The 18,020-nt window shown below is 45.3% G+C and overlaps 1 protein-coding gene across 3 annotated transcripts; it reads left to right on the forward strand.

Moving 5' to 3' along the window:
• Positions 1-1,537: 1,537 nt before the first annotated feature.
• Positions 1,538-15,591, forward strand: SFPQ (splicing factor proline and glutamine rich). 3 transcript variants are annotated; one of them, XR_005704044.2, is made up of 12 exons: positions 1,538-2,271; positions 2,711-2,899; positions 2,994-3,295; positions 3,405-3,500; positions 4,805-5,001; positions 5,288-5,372; positions 5,665-5,782; positions 6,005-6,053; positions 6,134-6,255; positions 8,861-12,040; positions 15,173-15,217; positions 15,511-15,591. XR_005704044.2 is itself a non-coding variant. In XM_040086353.2 (11 exons), the coding sequence occupies exons 1-10, from the start codon at positions 1,648-1,650 to the stop codon at positions 15,191-15,193; spliced, it is 1,803 nt and encodes a 600-aa protein (XP_039942287.1). In that variant the 5' UTR covers positions 1,538-1,647; the 3' UTR covers positions 15,194-15,217; positions 15,511-15,591. The 3 variants fall into 3 exon arrangements, 1 of the variants encoding a protein (XP_039942287.1); XR_005704043.2 differs by having other exon boundaries at positions 8,861-15,217; XM_040086353.2 differs by lacking the exon at positions 8,861-12,040.
• The last annotated feature ends 2,429 nt before the right edge of the window (positions 15,592-18,020 follow it).

The following is an 18,020-nucleotide window of genomic DNA, read 5'->3' on the forward strand; positions in this document are numbered from 1 at the left end:
AACAACCTGGAGTTTCCATCCTGCAGTGCTTGGAAGTGGATGAAGTCCCACTGATTTGGGGTCAGGATCAATCTCTGGCTCCTTTTTATTTGAAAAATAGAAAGCCACGGGAACACCTCTTTTGTGGCTCTCATATGAGGAAAGGCTGGGAGAATTGGGATTGCTCAGCTGGGAGAAAAGAAGATTTTGGGAAGACCTAATTCCTTCCAGTACCTGAAGGAGCTGACAGGAAAGATGGAGAGAGACAATTTACACGGACAGAGGGGAATGGCTTCCCACTGCCAGAGGGCAGGGCTAGATTGATATCGGGAAGAAATTGTTCCTTGTGAGGGTGGGCAGGGCCTGGCACAGGGTGCCCAGAGCAGCTGTGGCTGCCCCAGGATCCCTGGAAGTGTCCAAGGCTGGGTTGGACAGGGCTTGGAGTAACTTGGGATAGCGGAAGGTGTCCCTGCCATGGCAGGGTTTGGAACAAGATGATCTTTAAGGTCCCTTCCAACACAAACTTCTCTGTGATTCCATGATTCAATGAAGAACGAAACTTCCCCAGAGTATCAGAAATATTTATGAGATTGACCATGTTTTATCACAGCACTGCCACTGTTCCAGCTCTGTGCAATTGACGTGGGACTTTCCCTTGGGTTTCACACGGGGTTTGATTTTGTTTCTTTCAGGCCTGAAACTGAATGTGAAACATTCCGGGGAACTTGAGAGAGGGATGGACTGAAACTGGTGAAAGGAAGGCAGTGCTGGTGTCATGTTGTGTCTCCTGTGTGGCACTGCTTAAACCAGGGACACTAAAAAGATGGAATGTGCTTTTGCAATGTCGGAACTTTTTTAAACACTACGGTCTTGGTACAGCTGCTTTATTTCTCATCTCAGAATGCACCATGTACATTTTGGGGAACTGGCGTCACTTTTTGTTTGCACTAAGCCGTGTCCTGCTTTCCTAGGGCATCTGGAAAGAAACTGCGGGGTTCTTCCTTGGCGCTTCCCTGCCCGACTTTTCACATGGAACAGACTGAATGTGACCCCTCATGTTGGCGCCGGGGTTCCACTACCACACTTGAATGCATAAATCGGACATTTTTTATCGCAGATTGGGATAAAAAGCAGAAGCGAAAGCTCCGGCCGCGCTGAAGCAGCGAACTGTAATTGAAAATACGTTTATTTGACATTTTTCCAGCCGCAGCCGGTGTTGAGCGCACCCTGAGGCGCCGAGCAGCCGGGCGCGGACCGCGCCTCCGCCTGATTGACAGCCGAGCCAGCCAATCACGGTGCCGTGATTTTGCCACCCGCCGCTCAAACTGCCCAATCAGCACGCGGGGGGTTAACGGACCGTCCCGTGCCAACGTCGGCGGTCAAACGCGCCAATGGACAGGGGGCAGGCTCGTTACCAATGAGATCAAAGAGTTGGCGGAATTGCGACACGCTATTGGTGATCTCACTTGCCCGTCACTGCCTCCGGTGCCGGTGGTTGGCTGGCGGAGAGGAGGGGGCTTCCGGGGGCGGGGATGCTATATTAGGGGCGGACAAAGGCGGCGGCGAGGCCCTTCAGTTCGCCGCCATTTTGCGCAGCGGGCGCTGAGCAGCAGCAGTCGCCGCGGCCGGAGCTCTCTTGTCATCTCCGCCTCCTCCCTCCGGTACACCATGTCGCGGGATCGGTTCCGTAGCCGTGGTGGCGGTGGCGGTGGCTTTCATCGGCGCGGCGGCGGTGGTGGCCGCGGCGGCCCCAACCATGATTTCCGCTCGCCGCCGCCCGGCATGGGCATGGGACAGAACCGCGGTCCGATGGCGGGAGGCCCGCAAGGCCCGGGCGGGCCGCCGGGAGGAGGCCCGAAGCCCGAACCGCCGAAGCCGCCCACGTCGACCTCTGCTCCGCCTTCTTCATCCTCCTCAGCCTCCGCCACCACTGCGGGACCCACCGGCAGCCAGGCAGGAGCGCCTCCATCCTCTGCCCTTCCCGCCGGGCAGCAGCCTCAGCAGCAGCCGCCGGTTTCGGCTCCCTCCTCGGCTCCCTCCGGCCCACAGCCGCAATCCAAGCCCAGCCCCAGCCCCACGCCGGCCGGCGGCCCTAAGAAGGGACAAGGACAGTCTCCCGGCGGCGGCCCCAAGGGGCCAGGCGGCCCGCCGCAAGGGCCTCACAAAGGTGGCCCAGGGCACCGCGGCGGGCCGGGCGGGGAGCCGCGGGGCCGCGGGCAGCAGCACCAGGGCCAGCAGAGCCTCGGGACACAGCAGGGCTCGGGAGAAAGGAGCGAGAAGCTGTCGGACGAGGTGAGTCACGGCCCCCCCCCACCTCCCTAAGGCACAAGATGGCGGCAGCTCCGCGCGCTCGCGCCGCCATCTTGAGGGGAGGAGCGGGGGAGAGGCGGCGGCGCCTCAGCGGGATGCGAGCGGTCCCCGGTGTCGGGGCGGTCCCGGGGCTGCGGTTTGCGTCCCGTCGCGTTGCCCGGGGCTGCGGTTTAGGTTCCCTCGAGGTGTCCGTCGCGGTGGCACCGTACCGTGATTTGAATCTCGGAGCGGTGCCCCTGGCGGTGCCAGCGCTGTGGTTTGGGTCTCTTCGCGGTGGCACCGGGACTATGATTTGGGTCTTCTGGCGGTGCCTTTGGCGGTGCCGGGGCTGCGGTTTGTGTTCTCTAGGGGGTCCTCAGGGCTCCTCGCGATTCTGTGTGCGGCACTCAGTGGCGGCTCGAACTGGTCTGATTCTTTGTAGGGCTTTAAAGCGAACCTCTCTCTGCTGAGGCGGCCCGGGGAGAAGACGTACACACAGCGCTGCAGGTTGTTTGTTGGGAATTTGCCTGCTGATATCACAGATGAAGACTTTAAAAGACTTTTTGCCAAATACGGGGAGCCAGGAGAGGTTTTTATCAACAAGGGGAAAGGCTTTGGATTCATTAAATTGGTAGGCATTCATGTTGTGTGTTCATCCGTTTCGTTCTCGCAATGTGGTGATGTACAGCTTAGTTTTCTAAAACTGGGTTTTGCACTTCCCCCAGGAATCTAGGGCTCTTGCAGAAATCGCAAAGGCAGAGTTGGACGATACCCCCATGAGGGGCCGGCAGCTCCGCGTTCGCTTTGCCACTCACGCCGCTGCCCTGTCGGTGCGGAACCTCTCACCCTACGTGTCCAACGAGTTGCTCGAGGAAGCTTTTTCCCAGTTCGGTCCGGTGGAAAGAGCTGTTGTGATTGTAGACGATCGAGGTAGATCAACAGGAAAAGGCATTGTTGAGTTTGCATCAAAGCCTGCTGCAAGGAAAGCATTTGAACGGTGTACTGAGGGGGTGTTTTTGTTGACAACGTAAGTACTTTGCCAGAATCTTATAGTTTTAAGCTGAATAAAGACTGTAGGATTCTAGTTTTTCGGAATGAACGCTTTTAGAGGAGTAAAACGAGTATTTTCTGTTCAGTACTCCCAGGCCAGTTATTGTGGAACCATTGGAACAGCTGGATGATGAAGATGGTCTTCCAGAAAAGCTTGCTCAGAAGAATCCGATGTATCAAAAGTAGGCACTGTCTTTTGATATAAAGAGGGTGTTAATGATGTTTTAAGTAGTATTGTTCCTGGCACTGAGGGATATGGTTTGGTTTTTTGTTTTTTTTTTTTTTTTTCCCAGAAACGCTTTAGATTTTCAGTTGTATTTCCAGTTCTTGGGGGTTTTTTTGTTCATAGTTTAAAGTAACATAATGATTTGTTTAGCGTATTCACCAAGTGTTACACAAGACATTTTTTACATTGTATTACAAAGAAATAGCAGCTCGACAGATGGTTTTGGTGTATGTAGAAACTTCAAAAATCAGACTTGAACTGTTTCATGCTATTGTTGAGAGCTGTCATCTCCCTTAAGGCATGTCTGGGGTTGATGATCCTGTGGGGAACTTGGAAATTTACATTCATAGTTTGAAATGAGAAATAAAGTAAAATTTTAACTCATTCCATGATTAGCATGAACTTGTTGCATGTGGATTTGCCTTATGAGCTGACTACTGGCATAAGGGAACAAAGAGTCTAGAGGAGTATTAAAGAGTCAAGAGAAATCTTTTCTGAAACATCAGTTTCGTGTTCGAATCTGTATATTAAACCTGTTTGTTGTAGGAATTTTATGTTTTCCCAGATCACAAAAGGGAGTGCAGGGAGGGAGATCCAGTCAGTCTTGCTCGGTTTAGAAAGATTTCAAAATTCCTTGCTTTGATCAAAAATCATAAGTTGTTTAGAGGCAGCTTTGAGAATAATGTGGATTAATAGTGTTCCAAGATGTTGAAATACTTTATACTGGTAATCTGTGGAAAGCTTTTGAACTTGGTAGTTTTGTTCCGTAAATTATTGAATTTTAAGTTCGAGTTTATATGACAAACTGTTGGCCCTCAGGCATCTTTAGAGCTATTTAAGTGAAAGTGAAGGCTGTTATTTGCGTTTGACACAGTGTGCTTTGGCGCTGGAAAAATCCACCTCAGCTGTGCTTGCTTGGGCAAAGGCCTGTCTTGTTTTGAGGGTTTTGCACCTGCAGTTGTCAGCAGTGAAGTGTCTAAAGACAGTTAAGAATGAGGCAAACAAAGCAGTAGGGCTCTGAAGATTTGCTTGGCTGTGATAGTGCAGGAGTCTCCACATGTGATAATTATTTGTGTTCAGTGCTGTTGTCTAAATGTGGCAGATGCAGCACTTGCATCGCAGCCAGTTCTCTCTTCTGTGGTTGTCAGGTATTCTCAGGGTGCCCTTGATGTTCCCTGATAATTCAGTTACTTTGCTTCTGATCTTGTATTGACCTTGAGTTTCCAGGATTGCCCGTTCTGAGTATCTCTGTTTCTGCAGGGAAAGAGAGACTCCTCCCCGTTTTGCTCAGCCTGGCAGTTTTGAATTTGAATATTCCCAGAGATGGAAATCTTTAGATGAAATGGAAAAGCAGCAGAGAGAGCAAGTGGCAAAAAACATGAAAGATGCCAAGGACAAACTTGAAAGTGAGATGGAAGATGCTTATCATGAGCATCAGGCAAATCTCCTCCGTCAAGGTAATTGGTTCTGAATTCTTACTATCTTTTTTCTTTAAGTGCTGGCTTAAATCTATGGTTCTTTAATGCTTTAGTGAGTAAATTCATGCTTCTGACTATGAACTTGAGAATTTCAGAGGTAAAGAGAAACTGGTAGTTTTTGATACTTATTTCAGTGGTGTATTGGTAAGAGCAGTGCCACTGGAAGGTAGTTCTCTGCCACAGTGCAGCTGAGGCAGATCTAATTCAGAAATATTTAAAACATGGCATTTTGTGAAAAAGCTGCTCACAGGCTTCATTTCTGCAGACCTCATGAGGCGCCAAGAGGAGCTGAGGCGTATGGAGGAGCTCCATAATCAGGAAATGCAGAAACGCAAGGAAATTCAGCTGAGGTTAGTTTGGCTTTCATGGGATTTTATTCAAAGTTACATTTACACTTTTCTCCCCCAGTTACTTACATATGAAAGTTTTTATTTTTCAAGTAACAGCATTGCTGCTTCAGTTTGTGTTTGCGAAATTGAACTGCTGTGTAAGTTTCTCCTCGAGTATTTGAACTCCATAGAGTATGGGGTTTTTTCTGAAGTGTAATCAGTTGGTACCTTTGTATTGCTGGAGCGAGTGACGTTGGTGTGTGTTCCATGTGCTTCACTCCCGGGGTTTAACAGTCTGCTTTGGGGTGACCAGGCAGGAGGAGGAGCGTCGCCGGCGGGAGGAGGAGATGATGATCCGTCAGCGCGAGATGGAAGAGCAGATGAGAAGACAGAGGGAAGAGAATTATAGTAGAATGGGTTACATGGATCCAGTAAGTGACATCGTGGTGGGCTTGGGTTACATTGCTATGTTGTTCAGGAGTTTTGTTGATGTATTTTTCAAGATCGCTGTGTTTTGCTTCCTTTGGGCTGTTGATTGCACTGTGTTTGTGTACGGGCAGTAGCAGTAGTTGGCTGTACATGTGCTTTGTCTCCTGAAAAGTTTGGATTTTGGTGGTTGATTATCCAAGTTAAAAGTTGTTTCTTCTATGCAGAGGGAGCGAGACATGAGAATGGGTGGTGCTGCCACAATGAACATGGGAGGTAAAGAATCTTTTAAGTAATTACTTCATGTGGCTAACGTAGAAATTGTCAGAATATGATTATATATTTCTCTCTCTTAGATCCTTATGCTTCAGCAGCCCAGAAATTCCCACCTCTGGGAGGTGGTGGCGGCATAGGTTATGAAGCTAATCCAGGAGTTGGCCAAGCAGCCATGAGTGGTTCTATGATGGGAAGTGACATGGTAACGTATCCTGTGGTGGCTTTAGCTTAGCACAAGGGAGTTGGGAATGAGTTCTCCAGTGTTTGGATCGTTGTGGAAATGTCACTGTTAACTGCTGACTCTCTTGTCAGGTGTTTAACACAGGACAACGTGGCAGTGTGTAGCACTAGTGTAGTTGATAACCTTTATGGTAGCTTACACACTCAGAAATTGTAAGTGAATTCAAACGTGCTCTTAAGCATATTTGCAATTAACTGACTTCATTGGACTTTAGAAATTCTGCGTCACTGTTAGGCTTGGAAGGATTTTTTCTGAATTCTAGAGAATCTGACAAATTTCATCAAAATACTTAATGTGGTAGCTTTTCAGTAATTTGATGTTCTGTATTGATGGACAAGAGAGATTTTTTTTGTTGTTGTTCTCCTTCCCAGTGTGTCACACTGTTTGTTTTGGCCCTTCCAAGCCTAGGTAGGCTGGATGCCTGTTGGTCTGGGTGTGCTGCTCAGTTCACAATCTGTGCTCAGGTCTGTTCCAGCAGCAGATTACCTTAAGTAATCAATGGTAAACAGCATATCCCTTAGTCTGTGCTGATGTTGCTGTAGAAGAGCAGAAATGCTGGGTTTTAGCTTCACACACGTTCCAGCTATCCTGGACTGTAGCCATTTGTGGTTCCTGTTTCCCAAAGGAATGATAGATAGCCCAGTCTGTTTTCCTGTGTTGGGCATGACACAAAGGTAGAGCCTGTTAAAAGCTATGCCATATCTCCTGTTCTGAGGTATGTTTCCAAACTGATTTCTGGCACACTACATGTGTGACTGGGCTTGGAGCCTGCTTGGTGTTCCTACACTGAAGCACCATGGATGTAGCAGAAGTGTTTAATGGGCAGGATGGGAATCTGTTGGCTTAGGTGGCGATACCAGTGTGCTTTTACCCTCCTGAAAGGGAGTGCACTTGTAGCACAAGCTGAACGAAATGATTTTTGGGTGGGTTTAGGCCTCTGGCTTAATGAACTGAGCTACCTTAGTAGCTTTTCAGATACCTTCTGTTTGATCTTTTTGGGGAACGGATCTTTGGAATGGTAACTTCACAGAGCATCATTGATTCAGTAGACAGTGCTGTTTGCCTTAAGGTATCTCGATAACCTACTGATATCTAAGCAGTTCCTGAGCTTCCTGTGAGCAGTTAGGCAGTGTGTGGTGGATACTATGTACATTTTTCTCCTGAAAATCATGGTACAGGTGCATGTTGAACTTGTGTAATACCTGAAATGTGATCTGGTCAAAAGATGTGACAGTGAGGTGGATTAACTGCCTGGAGTTTCTTAGGTTGGGGATCTCTGCCACGTGATGCTGTCACAGTTCCTGGGCTGATACCTTTAAACAGAACTGGAGATGAGCTGAGGCTGCCATGAATCAGGCAGAACTAACCTAAGTAATGTTAGTGAAACTCCTTTCTAGGAAGGATTCATGCTGACTTTCAGAAGTCAGGAGCTCTGAAGTGTGCATTTTCAGTTGCAGATACTTTTTGTAACAAACCACCTACCATTGTTCTGTGACTCGGTAGTGGGAACCTTGGTTGAAATGAAAATTTAAAGCTCTCTTTGACCTCATAATGTGTAAGTTCTGTAGGCTGAATGCTGATCACACCTAGTAATACAGTAACTGAACAAAGTACATGCAACTAGAGGTGCTAGTAAATAGACCTGAAGTCTCTGCTTTATTGCAGAGTAACATAGCTGTTACACCTTGGTGTGAAACCTTTCAACTGCTGTGAAGCTGTGAATTTTCCAAGAGCTTGTGGTGAAGGTGGGGCGGGAAGGGAGATACTGCCTGGATGCACACATCCCTCTGTGCATAGCTCTAACTGGAAACACTGAGTGCTTGGAACACGTTTTGCATCTGATGCAGCACCAGCAGCTCCGGAGTACGTTGAGTTTGAACAAGTGCCAGTCTTTGCTCGAGCAGTTGCGTTGGTTAGGTAAAGCACTGGTCAGTAGCTTTTTTCACTTTTTTTTTTTCTTCTTGCAATGCAGTAGTGCTCACAATGAGTTTTGGTACTGCCAAAGGCCTCTGCAGTTTAGTCAGCAGACCGTAGTCTTAACCCCATCTTGAAAAGCACATGGTCTCTAGACAGCACATGCCAGTCCTGGTGAGTAGGCATTCTGTTACATTTGATGAATGTCAGCTCCTGCTTCAGCCAACTGGAGCTGCATTCTCTCATTAGGCTTATTTGGAAATGACAGTGATGTAATCTGAGCTTTTACTGCACTAAAGGTGAGAAGTTTGCAAGCTGTTTGCATTAACTTGGTTGAAAATTTTGCTAGAGCTCATTTGGAAGTTGTTAATTCACATCTGCACTAATGCTTACATTTCTAGCACTGCAGGGAGGATCTGTTCTTTGTAACAGATGTATGAGAATGCATCAAGTGGGAACATACCTCAAGGCATGTATTACAATAAACTAATTTTTAAATTACCCTTTTTTCCTTTCTATGTTCCCGGTACCTGTGGATCGGCTCAATGGTGATTGTATCGACGAACCTTGACTACGGAACCTTCTAAAAATATATACTTAACACACATGGACATCAACTACTTATAATGAACTGTTAATTCTGTTCCAATAGCGTCCTGAACGCTTTGGGCAGGGAGGTGCGGGGCCCGTGGGTGGCCAGGGTCCTAGAGGAATGGGGCCTGGAACAACACCAGGATATGGTAGAGGGAGAGAAGAATATGAAGCCCCAAACAAAAAGCCCCGATTTTAGATGTGACCTGTAGTTTCATTCCAGTTTGTTTTTGTCTGTCTTGTTTAGACACCGACTTCTTAATTCTTGCATTTTAGTAAGAAAGCTACGTTTTTATGGATGTTAGAAACTTACTGACCTAATATTTGTAAGTGGTCTGTTTGGGCGAGTACAATTTAATTATGTAATGCAGTGTTTCAAAATCAAATTTAGCTGTTTTTTTGATGTATAACGTCCCTAACTTGATGGCAGTGTACCTTGTGCCACTGAATTCCCAAAGTGTACCAACCTTTTTTTTACTGTGCTTCAAATAAATAGAAAACTAAATGTAGTAACTCTTCTTGCCAGTCGTGGTTAAACAAACGAGGCCGAATACCACACCTGCCACAGTAACCTGAGAGCCTCGAGCTGAGGTCGGACCTAGACCAGGGTGTGGAACTGCAGTGAAGAGTGAGATCTCTTCCCACAGTGCCTCTCTAGCCAAAGATTGGGTTAAATTGTAGCCGAACTTTGCAGTAGGTGCAGATTTTTTGAGCAGTAATTGTGCTGCAATAAGGAAGCAAATGGAAGTCTTACAAATGCTGAAAGATACATTATTTAAAGCCTCGCTGCAAGCAGTGCAGTAATGAAGTCCATATTTTAGCTATGGGTGGTGGGATGGTAGCACTTACCACCCTGGCAGTTACTGCTTGGAATCTTTCAAAGACTTTAAGCAGAAGACTAGCAATGGTTATTTTAAAATAAATTCATAGGATGCCTTGTATTGGCTGACTTCCTCACTAAAGGATTGTTAATGTGATATTTATATGCTCTTAAGCTGTCTTGAGATTACAGGATCTGGCCTTGCTCCATATTGTACACCTGCCTGAAATTGCTTGGCAAAAAAGACCAGAAGTGTTACTCGAGTGATTAAGGTTAACTTGCTTATGTCCTCATGCTAACAGTGGACTAATCTGCCTAGTTCAGAATACAATCATTTGTATTATGGGGACTGCAGGAACTATTCTTAAATTGTGTAGCTGGTGGGCAAATCCTAAAATCCTGTATGTAAAATACAGCAATCAGCTTGCTTGCATGATGGTTATCGCTCTTTTATTATTGATGTTTGGAGATAATGCTTCAAAAGTAGTATCTGAATCTGGAGTTTTAAGAGTTAACTACACAGTGCAAATAAACTCCCTTTAAGGTTCTTTTTGTAGAAGATCTGATGAATTCTTAGTTTGCTGTTCATTTTATTAAGCCCCAGAAGAATTTCAAAGCATTCTGGACTCATTGGTAAGGTAGTTGCTTTGCTTATTATTACAATGTACCAGGTAAACTGGGAACTTGACTTCCCAGTGTCAAATACCTCGGTGTTAATGCAGGATACATCAACCTGCTTGGCACAAAGTTGGTAAACTTAGCTTTGGCTGTACCTTCACATGATCCCCAGCCACCGGAGTTCTGTGAATAGCTTTAATCTTCCCAGTATCCTTCCATTCCTTGTGCTAAGCATTGGCTAATTCTAAATTTTCTGCTAAATTTTCCCTTTGGTTAAAACTTCAGTGTCAGATCGCAGGGTTGTTAGGGTACAGATGTCTGATCCCTCTTGAAGTACTGTTACCCCTTAAATGACAGAATAGCAAGTTGGGAAATGCTGATACAGGTAACACTGATGTGGAACATGAAGCTCACTAAAGAGCAATTCAGCTTGGTTGGTGAATGCTTTTTGCTTACCCAGAAAAGTTTTGGGGTTGATAACATGCTACAACAATGAATTGCTCTCGAGGAGGAAATTGCAAATTGGCAGCTCCTAAACTGCAGACCCAAGTATTTGGAAGTTACTTGTACTGGATAGTTTACAAATGAGCAGTATCGATGCAATTTGCATTATTGAAGCGGTTTTAAACAATATCTTTTCTGGAGGGTGTTCGTGGGACACCCTCAAAAGGTGAAGGTGTCCGAGGTGGGGAATTCTGAACGTGAACATTAAATTAATTTTTTCAGTTTATTTTTCAGATTACATGTCATTCTTTATTAAAAGAGATGCTGGTGCATATCCTAAAGTATGTTCTTTTGTAGTTCTGTAACTTGGAAGAGTGAAGGATGCTGCTGTCTTTGTACCTTACAGAGCTTTTCTTTGGGTACCCCTGTTTTGTACGTAAGCTACTGTTGCTAGGTATTAAAATAGCTGAGCTGCAAAACCATGATTAGTAAATATATTTGAAAGATTTGGCGGTTTTCAAAACATCTGAAAGTTTGGTTAAATCTGGCTTTGTTGTAGCTGCATAAGCAGAATTTCTAAAACAAGTTCTGCTTTGAGTTGCATGTACTAAACAGGCATGTGATGAACTAGCCAACTTCTTTTCAAGACCTTTTAAAGATGGTGTCTTAAAAGCTGGCAAACATGTCAACTTTAAAATCTGATAAAAGTTACTGATCGTGGGAGGCGAGAAAGTGACATTCCTTTGACCTATTCCTATGAGGTTTTGGACTTCTTTCATAAACTCAGATTTATATAATTGAATCTTCTAAAATCATTCAGAAAAGTGCTTTGCTGGTCAGACCTGTTTTTGGATGGTCTGGATCACATAACATTTTTGTACTGGACTTGGAGGACATTGGCTGTTGCAATTTAGTTTGTTTAATCAAAATTGAGCCCATTTTGACACTTGGAGCTCTAAAAACTGCAGCAAGTAGAAACTGGTATCGTTACACATATATCTTCACACTTTCTCAGAAATGAATACAGAATAATCTTTACCTTCTGGCGTAGATACATTACACTAATCATTTATACAGCTGATGAGAAATTGAAAATGCTTTTGAGATTTTGTGGTATTTTTGTGGTAGACAAATTCTTGGTTTCTCCTTGGCAACCATTTGCTGTGGCAGCAAGTTCTTGCTGGAGTTTGAGACTGCAATTTACACTTTAAACTAGTGGCCTGCTACATAACTGCACTTAGCCAGCATTTCTGCAGTTCATAACTGTGAGGAACGTAGTACCAGAAATGGCAATGGACATTAGGACCCGGATGTAGTATTCCTGCTTGCTCCAAGATTCTCATTGCCGACTGCGTACAGGTAGGTAACAAGCAATATAATATAACTTGGTGACTTTCTATGTAATCTTATACTGTGGGTATTCTGACATCACACTTCTGACTGTGGAATTACAGTGCAGCACTCCATACCTGTATGCTGAGCTTGCATCAAAGCTGCGTGGTTTTCGGTTCAAAGCTTTGGTCTCATTCAGAGACAACAAGTAACTTACTGTGATTCTTAGATGAGGATTTCCAGACCCGATGATTCCTCTGTACATACGACTTGGCTTGGGTGGATTTTTCTTAGTTCTGATGTAATGAAGATATTCTTAAATGAGCACTGTGGGGAAGAGGGAATGTAATCTTAAACTCAGTTGGGTAGTTGATAAGGTGCTCTCAGTGCCTGGAAAAGAACACGTTTAAACTTCCTGTAGTGATGAAGTGGCCCATCTGCAGCTCATCCTTGTGTAGAGTCTTGGCTTGGTGGGAATGTGTTAGTAACCTCTGCTCTTGCCTTGTGTGTGCTGTGTGAGAATCACCTCAAGCTACTGGAACAAGCAGCTCTGAGACTGATCCAGAATATTTTTGAGGACATAAATGAGTGCTTGATTGAATATCCCTGTGAGTTTCATATTGGACTTTGCAGCAGTCTTTATTATAACCTTTGATTGACAAGCCTGATATATTCCTCTGCTTTAATTGACAGTGATGAGATTCTGTACTTCTGCCTCATAGAGTCATCTTGCTAGTGCAATGTACAATTTCATTTTTTATCAGTCTTGGGATGTAATTCTAAACTCTTCATTACTAGAACTCCTGACTGTAGTGTTCCAGGATTAACGTGCTTACGTTGCCAGACATCCAGACGTGCTGATCTCCAGCTCTTTTGCATTAGCTCTTGAACCTGAATTTCAAGGTCCCTTGTTCCAGTGAATGATCTGGCTCTTGTCTGACGCTCAGTTTATTTCTCAGGTGTTGTAATGTTTTCCCTTGTTCTGCAAAGTTCTGCTTTGCATTCTTGTTTCTGGTATTATTGTCACTTCTGGACCCTTCTTTGTTACCTTCCAGGCAGGACTCTTGTGAACAGGGATCTGCTGGACAGCCTTGCCCTCCGCTGTAGCCACTTTCCATGTTCCCTTGAACCCTTGAAGTAGCAGGTGCACCGTAAGATAATGACAACAGCTCTTTGGTTACACCACAGTGAGTGTAGCCCCTGCCAGCTGGTCACACAGTGACTGACACCTTGTCACAAAGTCAGCTTGGCTTTTCATGATGGGTTACCTTTACCTGTGACTTGAATCTGTTTTGTGATGGCTTATCCTTACCTGGGACTGGGATCCAGCAGCAAACCTGCTGGCAGCCACTGTGCTGTCAGGTAGCAAAACTGAATTATTGATCTTAAACCATTGCTCAAGATCTGACTTTAAATTTTCCAGTGTGCTCTGGATACTTGACCTGCAGGAATGTCATGGAGGGGTTATTGGCACATCTGCCTCATCTACGTGCTTGAACTAAGCAGGTTTTTGACACTCTTGGAGCAAGCAATTTGTGACTGAACCATGGGGCTCAAACCAGCTCTGGCTGCAGTAATGAAACTTGGTGTGGTAGCTAACTTAGTCATGTCTGCTCTAAGTCAATCTGTAACAAGTGGGTACAAGAAATGACATTCAAGTGCTTGCATTGTGTTTCATCTTGGTTTTATCTGTGTGTGAAGTACACTTTTTCTCAAAAGCTTACCTGAAGCTCAGAAGTGTGGTGTCAGAATACATCTGCGTACTGCTAGGCCCTCCGAGCAGAGCCTGGTGCTGGCAGGAGAGCACAGCACAGCGTGGATGGGGCTTTATTGTAACATTAAGCATACAAAGTGTTGATTTGCTTGCAGTTCTCCCCATAGCTAAACACTGAGGCCTGTGAGTAGTTTTAGGACTGGAGCAGTAATGGGGTTGCATGTCTCTGTTAATCATTGCCAGCTGCAGTGACATGATCAGGAAGGCCAGTGTTCTGTTTCATTATGTTCAATGAGGCTGAGCATGTTGGGAAGGATTCATCCAAGTATGCTGCTCTGGGGAATCACTTGGCTTCTTCCACTACCAGCAAGTTTTGGAATCAGCTAATTAGCTTCAGATTTTTTTCACTCTCCATACCAGCTAGTGGGGCTGTTAAATAGCTGCTGCCTGGAAAAGGAAAAACGGGAGGATTGGCCTTCTCCCACCTGTGTCATTGCTGCTAGGTAATGATTGACACGTTAGGACTTGGCTGTGCAATCCTGCAGTGGTCTGTGAACACCCCATCTCTATAAATGTTGCTTCTGAACACCAGTACTGAAGAGCTAACTGGGGAGGGCTGGGAGGAGCGTGGCTAGCAGGGAATCTGCAGTTTTCAAAGGATGCACAAAGATATAGTATCCCTTATGCATGGTGTTTGTTGCTATGGCAGAGAAAACAAAACGTGCATAACTCTCCTGCTCCCAAGGGCTGTGAGGAAAGCCAGGTGGGTGGTGGGTTGGAGATTAAAGCCTGAAGTTGTCCCTGCCTGGTCAGATCATGCTGTGCCCATGGTGGGATCTGCCTCCTAACTGGAGCTGTGCAGAGCCTTGCACCACGTCCCCAGCTCTCACCATTGCAGGCTGCCCTCAGTTATAGTAAAGGGGGGGGGGTGTCTTGAGGAGGGAAGAACCTTGCTGAGGATAAAAGCAGTGACAGTGCCAACCCGTAGTGTCTGCCTTTGGCTTCTGAAGCACTTGTTGGACTGTAGAACATGAGGGCTCCAAGAGGCCAGGAGCACTGCACTCCCTCAGGAAGGGGAAGAGAGGGGCATTGCTACAGGAGAAAAATAGGGTCATAGAGTTGAAGTAGCTGACAAAATTAATGCCTTCACATAAGGGATAGTATACCTCTGGCTGCAATCAAAGCTCACTGTGCTCAGACTGGGGTTATGGTTTGTGCTCAGGGTACAGTTCTTTAGGCAACTGACTGCATATTCCTTCAGCTCTTGATGAGTGTTTAGGCTAGCCTATTTCTGCCCCTTACTCTTCCACATAATAGTTTGGAATAATAAGTTCCCCTTATGACTAATCAGTCCATGTATGTTAAAACTTTATTTTTAAGTTAGTGTTGAAATGGTCACAATTTGCTGTGTATGACTCTTAATAACTTCAGTTGTTATCCTTTAGGTGAAGATGAAAGCTGAGTGATGCCAGAGTGCTCATCCATGGGAAGTAAGTATTGCCTTTTTTGTCCTGGATGGATGAAATAATAAAAGGTTTTTGGACACTTGGTGTTTGGTCACTGAGGAGTACCTTTGAGTTGGGGGTCACTGAGAAAGTTGGGATAAACGGATACATTAAATGTAGAACGCAGTCCCTGCTGTCACTCTGTGGGCTTGAGCACCCTGATTCCACCTGGGCTTGATACCTTGACAGCAGCAGCTAAAAATACCTTTCTAGACGTGGGTTTGTACAAAAGATTTCAAAATCGCTGTGGGTATGATAACTTGGGAATGTTTTTCCAGTTGAGGAGCCAAACATGAGCACATCCAGCACGAGCACGGTGCCCAGTGGTGTGTGGAAGGACCAAGGGAACAGGTGGACAAGTAAGTAGTTGGTGTCCTTACACTGCTATGAGGGTTCAGTAGCTCATGACCCTGTGCTGGGTTGTGTAATTCCTGCCTGAAACCTGTGAATAATCTCAATTTTATATAAAGTTTCTGTATCTTGCTCTTGTAGAGCTAAAATGTAACCATTGTCTGAGGCTTTTCAGCCCTGCAGCAGCAAAGAAATTCTGTCCTTTGTGTGCTGCAGGTGGTCAAACAAGAAATGACCATTTCTGCACTCAGGCTGCAGTTGGTGATTGTCAGCATGGGAAAAGGAAAATAGAGCAGCTGCTTCTCAGATGTTAATTCAGCTAAACCTTGTTAAAAAGCTATTTGCTGGAATACTTTAACATTGAATTTAAAAAATAACCTGGTGTATAAATCAGCATGTGCAGGAGCACAGCAAACAGCAGTTCAGGGATATAAACCAACTTGCAGAGCTGGAATTAATGATATTTTCCCTTTAATTTGTCACTAAACTACAAGGGGAAACTTCAGATATTTAAAATCTTGTTTGAGGAGCAACATGCTGAGTACCTTAACTCGGGAGTCACAGGTAAGTAACAGTAGACCTGTAAGGTATGAAGGCAGTGGGATTCCGTGGGGGAATTCCTGTTGAATTCTCTGTGGTTTGTCACTGCTGCTCCTTGCTGTGGGGTAGGAAAACACACAAAGCCATATCTGATCTTAAAAGTATATGAATTCTGTTAATCTCAAATCTGATGTGAATACTTGAGAATATCTGGCAGGCACGTGGCCTGTGATTCTGAGTGATGATTCCATGATATGTAGTTTCTGCTGTTGTTTTCTGTCTTTCTTTCAAAATCTAATTGTGTGCTTTGCACTTGCAGAAAAAGAAGTCTTGAGTGCAGTGAAGAGGAACCAGGAACATACAGCTCTTAAAATAAAATATTTAAATATTTTTTTACAAATTTCTTCTGTTTTATTCTGGAGGGTATTCAGTGAATACCTGTCAGTGAGTCTGTCAGTGTGGATTAGTATGGCTGGGTCTGAGAAACACAAATTTCTGGAAATTTCACTCATTCCTTACTCTCATTTTGCGTGTTACTTAGTTTTGTATTGTAGAATTCCAAATGTTTACTTGTGCCTGGTTGGTTTTAAATAGCTTTCTTGGTGATGTCTGTAGTAATTAAGCCTGAGATGCCAAGAGTTAGAGTTCTCTAGAAGCCAGAGAGAGCAATGCTGGGTTTAGCTGCTGCAGGACAAATTGCCATGGTTCATGTTGCTTCACTTGGTGCTTTGGCAGCTGCACTGTGCACGTACACTGTGGTTCATGCTGTCATTCATTAAATCCTTTGTTTAAATATCAACTTGTTTAATATGTTGAAATACACCAGTGGTGGCTCTGCTCATTGTAGCAGGGTTTCCTCCTGCAGTGGCACGAAGAGTCATGAACATTTGGCTGGGACCTGCTTTGCCAGATTAGAAACATGAAAATAAATTGAATTTCATGTGGCAAAGTGGTATGAAATGCTTGAGAGGGGTCTGAATGCCAGGGAGTGCTCGTGGTAGGGAGGGTTGGTGCTGCACTAGGAGCTGCTGCTGTTCTCTCTCAGGCGATCACGTGCTGGGCGAGGGCAATCTGAGGTGTTTCACTCTCATTTGATGACTTTGTGGTATTGTCTCGATCTTGAAAAGACTTCAGTGTGGTTTGTGGCTCCTCAATAGCTGCCCTGCAGCGGCTGGGGTTCAGTGTCTTTGTCTCCACAGCTACTGCAGCTTGTAAAGCCTTTTTTCTTCAGATTCTGTTATTTTCCAGTAACTTGTCCTCATTTCCACTGTTGCAGCACTGGCTGCTTCCTGTGAGAAACTGTCCCAGCATTCCATGTGCTGAACTTCACCTCAGCTCCCTGCTATGAGCAAACTGCAGCTTGTGTCCTGTAGGGATGGGATGGGTTTTCCCTGATGCTGGTGTTGGCTGTTACCATCACCTGGGGTGTCCTCTGTTGAGGCTGACTCCTCATTCTGCCAAATAGTTCATTAAGCAGCTTCTGTAATCAATAAAAGATCAGAGGCTGATAGCAGCTACACTTGAACACTACCCTGGGTGCAGTGACTGCTGCCCTGCATGTGCACTGTGCTGCTGCACTCACTTTTTCAGGGTTTGGTGGTGGTTTTTTAATTCCTTTCCAAGCCATGAGGGCCTGGAGCCTGCCCTGGCCTGTTGCTGTCATTGCACTGTGTGATAACCCGTGCTCCAAATCATGGTGAGCAGCTGAAGAATCATATGCTGCCAGGAATAAAAATAGTGTCACTGCCCCTGGCCCGGCAGTGCCTGTGGTGGCCGAGCTGGGGTCGGTGCAGGTCCAGACTGGCCGTGCTTTCTGTGCCCCGCAGTGCTTCCTGGTGCTTGGAAAACACTTCGGGCTCTCATGATTTATTGACATTAAAAAAAAAAAAAAAAAAAT

Source organism: Hirundo rustica, chromosome 25, assembly GCF_015227805.2.
Source record: "Hirundo rustica isolate bHirRus1 chromosome 25, bHirRus1.pri.v3, whole genome shotgun sequence".
NCBI classification, from domain to species: domain Eukaryota; kingdom Metazoa; phylum Chordata; class Aves; order Passeriformes; family Hirundinidae; genus Hirundo; species Hirundo rustica.

Coding starts and splice junctions, on each gene's coding strand:
- SFPQ (XM_040086353.2), top strand. CDS start 1,648: ATGTCGCGGGATCGGTTCCGTAGCCGTGGTGGCGGTGGCGGTGGCTTT. Junction 2,272..2,710: donor GCGAGAAGCTGTCGGACGAG/GTGAGTCACGGC, acceptor GATTCTTTGTAG/GGCTTTAAAGCGAACCTCTC. Junction 6,054..6,133: donor TGCCACAATGAACATGGGAG/GTAAAGAATCTT, acceptor TCTCTCTCTTAG/ATCCTTATGCTTCAGCAGCC.